The 10087-nt window shown below is 41.2% G+C and overlaps 1 protein-coding gene across 11 annotated transcripts in view; it reads right to left on the bottom strand.

Moving 5' to 3' along the window:
- Positions 1-1349: 1349 nt before the first annotated feature.
- The window catches only part of PDE5A (phosphodiesterase 5A), a 91368-nt gene continuing 82630 nt past the window's right edge, over positions 1350-10087 (bottom strand). For 10 of the 11 annotated variants that reach the window (XM_081208084.1, XM_081208081.1, XM_081208079.1 and 7 more), the window contains exon 21: positions 1350-9347. In XM_081208084.1, the coding sequence (XP_081064210.1) occupies positions 9210-9347 (138 nt within the window). In that variant the 3' untranslated portion in view covers positions 1350-9209. The remainder of the gene's footprint in view (positions 9348-10087) is intronic. The other variant, XR_014011579.1, reaches the window with a different exon arrangement.

The following is a 10087-nucleotide window of genomic DNA, read 5'->3' as shown; positions in this document are numbered from 1 at the left end:
GAATTTATTTATCATCTGCAAGTGGGACCTGCAACGAAGTGTTACATAATTGGGAGGTGGTAACAAGAAAGGGCACTGGAAGCAAATGGAAACCCTAGGGAAAAGGTTTTGATGGAAGTTCCAGTCAGACAAACACATTTGATGGTGGAAAGCAGGGCTAGCGACAGGGGAGGCCTGAGGAAGAATCTCATGGGTCAGATAGAGAGATTCCCCATCCTTAGATCAGGGATATTTAGGCCTATCATCCCTATTTTTCATAGGTCAGTGACATAACCAGTTTCAGCCAATCAGCTCTGTGCATAGCTGCTGCAAATATGCAAAAACTCTTTCTTTCCCTGAGCTTGATTTGAGTTGTGGGGTGGGGGAACCAGAGCTCTGAGCAAAGTGCAGGGTAAAAGGTAAAGGTAACAGGACCCCTGACCATTAGGTCCAGTCGTGGACGACTCTGGGGTTGCGGTGCTCATCTCGCTTTACTGGCCGAGGGAGCCGGCATACAGCTTCCAGGTCATGTGGCCAGCATGACTAAGCTGCTTCTGGCGAACCAGAGCAGTGCATGGAAACGCAGTTTACCTTCCCGCCGGAGCATTATCTACTTGCACTTTGACGTGCTTTCGAACTGCTAGGTTGGCAGCAGCAGGGACCAAGCTCACCCTGTTGCGGGGATTCAAACCGCCAACCTTCTGATCGGCAAGCCCTAAGCTCTGTGGTTTAACCCACAGCGCCACCCTCTACTTATTGATGCTGCTGCAACTCAACTAATTTTAAAGTGGAGCATTTTTCTCTGTCTCGTTAAGTCACTTAATTTTGTTTTATATAGGAGTTCAATTTTTGTTTTGTTTTGGTGGTAATGGAATTTGAATTTGCTTGTCTAGATTTCTACTCATAAACTTGTAATGTAAGAGGTAATTGCAAACCTTGCAGATGTCATCTGTAAACGAGCTTTGTACTTGTAGATGCAGCTTTAGTGCCCCCTCGTGGTCACCAACTTTTAAGAAACACCCTGCAAGCATTTCTCACTTAACAAAAGACTTTTGTGAAACAAAGTACTGTACCAAGATTACCCACTATTCAGCAATAATCAGTGTAACCTTCAATATAGTCAAATACCTGCCATTTAAAACTTGGTACTCCAGTTTCCAAAAAAATGAAGATACTCTCTCCTTGCCAGGAACTTGAAATACCCTCTGTACTAGTTGTCTGAACTTCTACTTATCTAGGATGTTACATACCCAAAGATAAACCAGACGATAAGTAGGACACATTCTAGGTCAACTGTATGCCGTTAGATGGAAGATGGCCAATAAATGGAAGTTGCTTTTCGAGTGTTTAAAATGATCCAAGTGAAACAGTTCTCTTCTTGCATTTATTGTAGAAAGCATGGAAAATGGTACAATAAAAAGCAAAAAGTTACTGGAGTAGCAGTTGGAGAGTAAGTTACTTAAATGTGTATTTTCTCTCCCAGACTGTATAGTACATTTTTAGGGGGTGGGGGTGGGGAAGGGATAAGTCTCTTAACTGGTTTAAATAAAGAGTGTTTGTGACTCTAAGATAACAGAACCAAGGACCCAGGACCCCTCCAGAGTTAAATATGACTTTAAAAGAAAACACCAAATACATAATCCATGACTTGGCCTAGTACAAAAATACTGTGCTCAGAAACTATATATATTTGTTCAAATGTTTCAAAAAGGCAGAAGATTATCAACACACCGAGTGACAACGTGTTAGGAATTTCTACAGAGTTAAACTATAAAAGTAATATATTTCAAAACTATGTACAGTGTTTTCACTACATTCTTAAGAAACACTTACATGGTCTGTGTCCTGTGTATCTACAGAGAAGTTAAATTCTAACTTCGTTTACAATTCCACTGGAGGAGTGGAAGGGCAGAGTGACTATATCAAAACAGTTGGGTGAATTTTACTGCAGTCAAGGATTTGGTCCGGAGTTTGTAATGGGAATCGTAAGACCTTATGTACAAGCAAGAAATGCGACAAACCTTATACCATCAAATAAAATAGCTCATTGTATTCAGTTAATTGGATCCAGCTATTCAGCTGAATTGCTTTCTAACAGTTATTTTTAAGTCATGGTACTCATACAAGTCATCTGCAATAGACCTCTTTTAAGGAAAGTTTTCACATCAACTTTCTGATGACCATATTCTGTATCAAACAGTGTGCATCAAGTCTAGTATCAAAATAATTCTGATGACATCTTTCAATGTTTAAAGCCTCAACATGGAGCTCTAACCTAAAGCATACACTTTGGAAATGGCAGCAAAGTCATGACTTTAATTTTAAGGCCCTTTCTACAAATGCATGGTCACCATTAGATGACTGCAAGATCAAATAATTACTTTCATGTTGCGATGGGTGAACCTGTCAGTTTTGGTTTCCCTCACTTTTCCAATCTTAAATTCAGTTCACTTGATTTTTGCAGCAGTTTGCTATTTTATGATTCTTTTTTTAATTCTATACCTGAAGATTTAGACATTTTTTCATGCACATTTCTCCTAATATATACACTTTGTACATATTTTTCCAAGCAATTTTCTCCGATATAATGCATTATTGCAGATTATTACCGGCAACATATGCATTTTTAAGCACAGCTTTCCTTAAAAACACAATTTTAATGCTTTTTTTTTTTTTTTTGGTCTAGAGAAGTTTCAGCAAATTTGAAGAAGTGTGAATGTGGTTTGGGAAGTACAAATTACATGAATTAAAATGCAAACTGAATGAATTTCTCCCCATCCTCATTTGCATCTGTAAAAGAACCATCACAAATCAAACACCACATATTCAATACTTTTTTTTTACAAAAAATCACTGCAAATTTAAGTTGTATGTTATTAAGTGTTTTCAACTCCTGAGAAATCAAAAAGGTTTATGTGCATAGGGACTATGCACTCAAGCACGATGGCTTTCCCTTGAGTGCCCATCATTTTGAGGAGTACCGGTACTACTCTTTGGCAGTAAACACCCATAAGCAAATGGTTACGTTCACAATGAAACACTAGTCCCTGTCTGGAACATACCCAGAACATTGGGTATTGTCTTTGGGATCATCCCTACCCACAGTTTCATATACATATCTACATCTCACAAATAGATGTGCAATCAGTTCCTCCCTGTCAACAGAAACTTACAGAATGCCAATTTTGCCTTTGAGTTCAGTTCTTAAAAAATCAACACATTTCTTAGGTATGAACATATTGCATTTCCAAGTGATTTCTGCTTTCTTTGCAAGTCATTTAAAAAATAAGCCTACGGTACATAGAGCGACGAGATTCTATAGAATTTTGAGACCAACATCTAATTAAATTACTTTAGTCTTTCTTCACCATTTGCCCTGGGGACAAATTATCCCTGAATCAATGGCAGCTTTTCAGAACCAGAAATAGATTTAAGATCCATTTATAACAACATATACATGTGCTCTAATGCTATAAAGGTAAAGGTACCCCTGCCCATACGGGCCAGTCGTGTCCGACTCTAGGGTTGTGCCAGCGTGGCCAGCGTGACAAAGCTGCTCTAGCGAGCCAGCACCAGCGCAGCACATGGAAACGCCGTTTACCTTCCTGCTACAAAGCGGTACCTATTTATCTACTTGCACTTAGGGGTGCTTTCGAACTGCTAGGTGGGCAGGAGCTGGGACCAAAAGATGGGAGCTCACCCCGCCGTGGGGATTCAAACCGCCAACCATGCGATCGGCAAGCCCTAGGCGCTGAGGTTTTACCTACAGCGCCACCCGCGTCCCCCTATAGCTCTAATGCTATACACAGGAGCAAATACTATGGGCATGCTTCAATGGGCCTCTAAAGTCAGTATCTCCATTCTGCATCATCTGTGGTTACATATAAACTGTTTTCCATAACTGTGAGGAACACTCACAGAATAACTTAATTGGGAATTGTTACCCTGCAAAGCCTGAACAATGTTGTTGAGCACAGGATCAGGGAGATCAAAGCCCTCTTACCACTCTTCAGAACAATATTTAAACAGTGGTGTAGTACCTAATCCATGTTAGTGATCATTAGGATTACTGAGATTGTTAACTAGATGAAAAGCAATGCTTATATCAGCATTGTGGGAATTTATTTCCATGAAGAGCTGTTGTAGATAGGAAAATATCCACTTACAGTTCTTTAACCACTCTGATTATATAAACTAAGTGCCAACATGTGTCCAGGATTACCCAGTTAAGAATACAACCCAATACACACTTACTTAAATGGCCTTGGCCCTGTATATCTGAAGAAATGTCTCCACCCCCACTGTGTAGCCTGGACACTGAGGTCCAGCTCTGAGGGCCTTCTGGTTGTTCCCTCACTGCCAGAAGTGAGGTTACAGGGAACCAAGCAGAGGGCCTTCTCGGTAGTGGCACACGCCCTGTGAAATGCCCTATCAGATGTCAAGGAGATAAATAACTATACAATTTTTAGGACACCTGAAGGCAGCCCTGAATAGGGTAGTTTTTAATGTCTGAAGCTTTATTATGTTTTTTATCAGCTAGAAGTCACCCAGAGTGGCTGGGGCCACCTAGACAGATGGGCAGGGCACAAATAATAAAAGTATTGTTATTACCTGAGAATAAGTCATATAGAATTCAACGAGGCTAACTTCTGAGTAGGTATGTATAGGATTACAGTGCAAATTATTTTCATAACAATTTAGTACAGTCATACCTCAGGTTGAAGTTGCTTCAGGTTGAGCGCTTTCGGGTTGTGCTCTGTGGTGACCCGGAAGTAACGGAACACGTTACTTCCGGGTTTCGCCGCCCGCGCATGCACAGATAGGCAAAATGACATCACACGCATGTGCGGAAGCGGTGAATCGCGGCACGTGCAGTCGCGCGTTGTGTTCGCTTCAGTATGCGAACGGGGCTCCGGAACGGATCCCATTCGCATCCTGAGGTACCACTGTACTGGTGTACCTTGGTTTTCAAGCGTCTTGGGAGTCGAACGTTTTGGCTCCCAAACGATCGAAAACCAGAAGTGATTGTTCCGGTTTTTGAACGTTCTTTGGAACCTGAACATCTGACAAGACTTCTGTGGCTTCCGATTGGCTGCAGAAGCTTCCTGCAGCTGTGCCTTGGTTTCCGTAAGTTTTGGAAGTCAAACGGACTTCCAGAACGGATTCCGTTCGACTTCCAAGGTACCACTGTACAGGGAATTCTCCATGCAAATCTATCAGAGAGAGAGAGAGACAGACCCATTTTAGAGGACTGTATTTGACATGATAGTTCAGAAGGGACATGTGTAACATATGGAACAAAGAGTAACTAAGCTTGAATATAAAAGCATTGACTACTATGTCAAATAAAGCCATCAGGCAATATTAAAATCTTCCACTCTGGGGAAATGTGGACTGCCATTCAGCCGTCCTCTCTCTGCCCTGATCTGCCAGCAGCACTGGGCGACCTACTTAACTTCAAAGTGCTCCTGGGCACTGAGGGCTGATGAGATTATATTGATCATCAACAGTACAAACAGGCAGTTATTAAAAAGGTCAAGCATGTGGTTTCTTATTATTTTTATCGTCTGTGCATGTGTGAGCATGCATATCATTTTTTCAGTGGTTATCGAGACAAAGCAGAAAGGAAGTCTTTTGCTGAACCAACTCATAGCTATAAAAGGTTGCATCCACTAAATGCTGCAACACACTCGCCGACTTCAGCCAACTTGCTAATTTGCAGAAAGGCACGTCTTGACCACCCACACTTAAACTAACATTTCAGGTTTGTTTGTTTTTATTGCACATGGCCGCATACACACAGCCCAACTGAAATTATTAACTCTACCCTGCGCAAAAGTGAATTCGGTTCAGATCCCTGCCAGCAATAAAACTACAATTTGCTGCTAGATATTCAGTCATCCAGCTCTATCAAGCTTTCCCCCCTCTCTATGTGAGACGTGATCCTCAGTAAGAAAAGATTCAGGTGAACTACTAAAAGTCCACATGCATGGAAATTAGGCCTTTATATTGATGGATGCTGTTTGCATCATTAGGGATATTGTATTGGTGAGCCTATTGTGATATTTTATTGTTTGCGTGGTTGCGTTCATATGACTGTTGGTTTATATACCAAATTACTACAAATTATTTTAGAGTAATGCTTTTTAAAAAACACAATACTCCACATAGGTTTCTTTCCACCAGCTTACCAACACATATACAATTCTATGATGCTACAGCCATTGGTAAGATCTCTGCCATATAGGTTGCTCATGTTTTTCTTATCATCTTCACCCTGAGTTGCCAAGTGTGTTTTGCTTGACTTGAGTAATCTGGCACTTTCGACAGAAGTGATGGAAGGAAACAGAAATTTCCATCCCATCCTGGGCTCATTACAATCAGTGGGGTTTCCGTTCCACTTCAGTCTGCCTTCCACTAAAACCTAAGTTATTCATCTTGCCATCTGCCAGGGCCAAAACCTACATGATTAATTATGTAATTAATTTCAACACACTGCAATGGTATATAAATGTCAAAAACAACACAGAAAATAATATAATTATAAATGTGACATTTGCAGACTAAGAAAACAGAGACAGGGAATACCACTTATTTGCTTGTGTGATTTCTGCTCCTGACCTTGGGATGACCAGGCAAAGCGAATTTTTCAATATGTCTAATCAACAAATGCAGCCCACTTTGGAACAATGTATTGTGCTTGTGTCTGTCCTGTACTTATTGTGCTCTGGAAAAGCAGATTGATCTCCATGATGATGTGTGGATGATCTAGTCTTGAGGAAAGGAGGCTGAATGTGGTCTTCATCTCCTTATACGCACAAGCTATACACAGTGGTCAAAAGATTGCAATTGATTGATCCTCTGGGGATAATGTTGAACAAGGATGTTGAGTCTGCTTTGCTGGTACTTCAGATCCTAAGGTTATTGCCTTAAATGGCAACTGTTTTGGTGGAGTAGTTGAACCTGCCTTACGTACAATCCAAATGTACAGAAACAGCATGAGACAAAGCAGAATATTCAGCCCTTCCTGGAGTGTTCGAGGCTGAATGTTTGAATGCACTCCCATAAAAAAAAAAACCCTGCACATGGAAAATCTAGCATGTCAAGGAGAACATTTCAGGCCTACTCTCCCTCCTGATGTGCCAGTTGTCTATATGCAGGGAGTTGGGGTTTTTTATATACGGTCGGCCACATAATATATCCCATGGAAAAGTGGCACAATTACAGAAGGACTGGAACACATGATTCTTCTGAACATGCAGCAGGCCTTTAGATCTTGGATATGGAAAATATATGAAGTCGGCCAGATAATACTTTTAATGAACAAACATTACAGCTTCAGTATGTGGCACATTTTTGTACCTGTGTGAGCATATACACATGCTCGATGTCCCAAAATTAGCATGAATACCACACAACTGAAGAGTATCTCCCAGTTCATAAAAAAAGAAGTGGCAAAAATCTAACAATGGAGAAACCTGTTTCCATTGTCAGATCTCTTGACGTCTTTTGACTGCATTTGAAAGCCCCAATTGTGAGGCCAACAGTCCCTTTCATGGGACAGATGGAAGTGGTTTTGGGTCTGCGTTTTCAGATTGCAGTCAAACATCACACAGGTTAGTGAGTCTCCCAGCTATTCCTAAAATAGAGGTAAAAGCAGCTCCTAATCATTTGGGATGTTGAGGAATGTTCTGGATCCTTTGGCAGAAAGCCTTGTTCCTACTTTGAGAGCTATGATGGCAGTTGTACCCTCCCTGACAAACCCCAGTCCCAAAAGTGCAACTTTTCAGATAACTGCGCAAAAAACAATGCAACGTATTTGATAGGTGTGCTTGCTTGCTGCTAGTTTGTCCTAAAAAAGTATTACACGTGTGAAAATCATATTTACAAATATCTGGGTACGGCTAAAGTTGTATCCACAAATAAACACTACCAGACAAAAATCTCATTTTTGACATGGTAACATTATTGGTTGCAGGCAGTGAGATGGTATTTTAAGATTTGTTTTGTCTACGTCGAACTAATACTCGTTGACTTCTTTAAAGTTATCGTTGTAAGCTCCCTGAAGTATTCTCAGCTGTTTCCATTTCTGCTTTCTGCTTCAATACTCTGCGGTTATGCTTGTTCCAAGTCAAATGGTCTTATGAAAAACCAAAAGCATTCTTCTTTCCAACATTTACTCATAAAAACCTCTTTGCAATTATGAGCAGTTGTTTTTAAGTAGCCTTGGCTATTTCTCAGCTCTGATCTCTTTAATTTGATTCAGTTTTACAATATCCAGAGCAATTCTCAAGTTCTGGACTGGGCCTAGTTTTCTTCACTCACTCACATCGCTGCCAGCTTCAGGCCATTCCCCATTCCACAATTTCAATAGGCAGGATGGCATTGAAGCTTGTTTGCTATGGGATGATCCCATCTCATTGAAAGTAGCCCCAATGTCTACACAGTCTCTCTTCTGTCTGTCTCCATTCCCCATTTATCTTGACTTTGATGTCTTCTTCAGACAATTGCACTTTTGAGCTACGATGCTTTAAGAAATGTCAGGCAGTTCCATCTATAGATCTTTACCAGCAGCCTGGGACTGCTGGGTAATTAACAGCTCAAGTTCATTTAAGGTGAAGCACTCTCACAGCAGGAAAAGGCACAGGAGCAATATATTCTCTCAAGATACTGTGCTTCATCCCTGACTTTCTTTGGAATAAAGAGATATTGGATTCAGCAGCTCCCATAGTGAACACTGACCACTAAGCTCCTCCATGTTTCTCAGGCTCCCAAAGGCAACACTGCGCTCTCATTATTTACACTTACAGAAACAGACAAGACAAAAGGATGAAAAAGGTGCTAAGTATGGTAATCGTTTTAAAGTACTGGCCATTGACTGAAACTAAACAACTATGTACAACTGAGAACAGAAGTCCTAGAAACTCTCCTCTTCTGTACCGTCTTATAAAGCTGAGCAGAGCAAACTGGACCTGCTAAGTGCAGACCTCATTCTCCCTCAAATAAACGGAATATTGGAAATATACAACTATGATACATCATACACAAAAACGTTTATGTTACGCTTCCGAATGCTGTGCAAAAATATATGTCTCCTTGTTCTTTTAAAATACAGCAGTGGCAAATTATACACCTATTTCGTACAGTGTCTAGCAAAACATTTAAGTATCTCCAAATCACTATATATAAATAGCTTCTTTGTAAACCAGCATTCCTAACGAAGTGCTATCTCAGTTCCGTTTGGGCTGATTGCTTTCTCCATTGATCAGGTTTGTTTCTTGCTGTTCGGCTAATGCCTGCCATTTCTGCCTGTTCTTTCTGCAGCCTTCCAGCAAAGGATAGCAGGCTTCTGAGACGTGTGTCATCGCCTGCAAATGGAAAAGCAAATTGGACCCATCAAAACCTAAGAAAGGGGAAGGGGACTTCTCTTCCTTAGAGTTTAGCAGTTTCACAGAATATACTGGGAAGTGAACACACAGCAAACATCCAAGAAGCAGCTTCCCAGCATGCTCCTGGCTGAGAGGTGCAGTCCGCAAATGGCAGTGGATCTGGAGGAAGGCAGATTCCCCCTCTCTGCATGCCACAAGCTGCCCCAAACTGTCTGCAGGAAGCAAGCCAGGCTTATCCCATGGCCTGCATTAGTGCCACATCATTCCTACACAGGAGCTGCACCTTTCAAGGATATATCCATAGATCTGGGAACCTGTGTCACTAGTGGGTTGCTGGACTCCAGCTCCCATCGGCCAGCATAGCCAATGGTCATGCATGATGGGAGTTGTACTCCCAATATCACCTGGAGGACCAAAGATTCATCATCCCTGAAATAAAAGAACATGAGGTTCTTAGGTCAAATTCCAGATACCCACCCACTTAAGGCAAAATCATACGAACAGACCCATGAGCAGTAAATAGAGAGAAATCCCACTACAATATTTCAGAGATCTTGCTTGATTATTTTATTGTGTAAGGGTCCTTGCTCGGATGTATTTTCTTTGTAGGAAAGCCAAAGAAGTCCCATTAAAGGATGTGAAACTTGATTGTGCAACCCCACTTCCCACAGCCAGATCTGCATAGAATGCTTTTGAAGAGAAAGCGCAGTTTTGAAGAC

Source organism: Podarcis bocagei (assembly GCF_964188305.1).
Source record: "Podarcis bocagei genome assembly, chromosome: 9".
Classification (NCBI taxonomy): Eukaryota; Metazoa; Chordata; class Lepidosauria; order Squamata; family Lacertidae; genus Podarcis; species Podarcis bocagei.
This window is presented reverse-complemented; position numbering and strand designations above follow the sequence as displayed.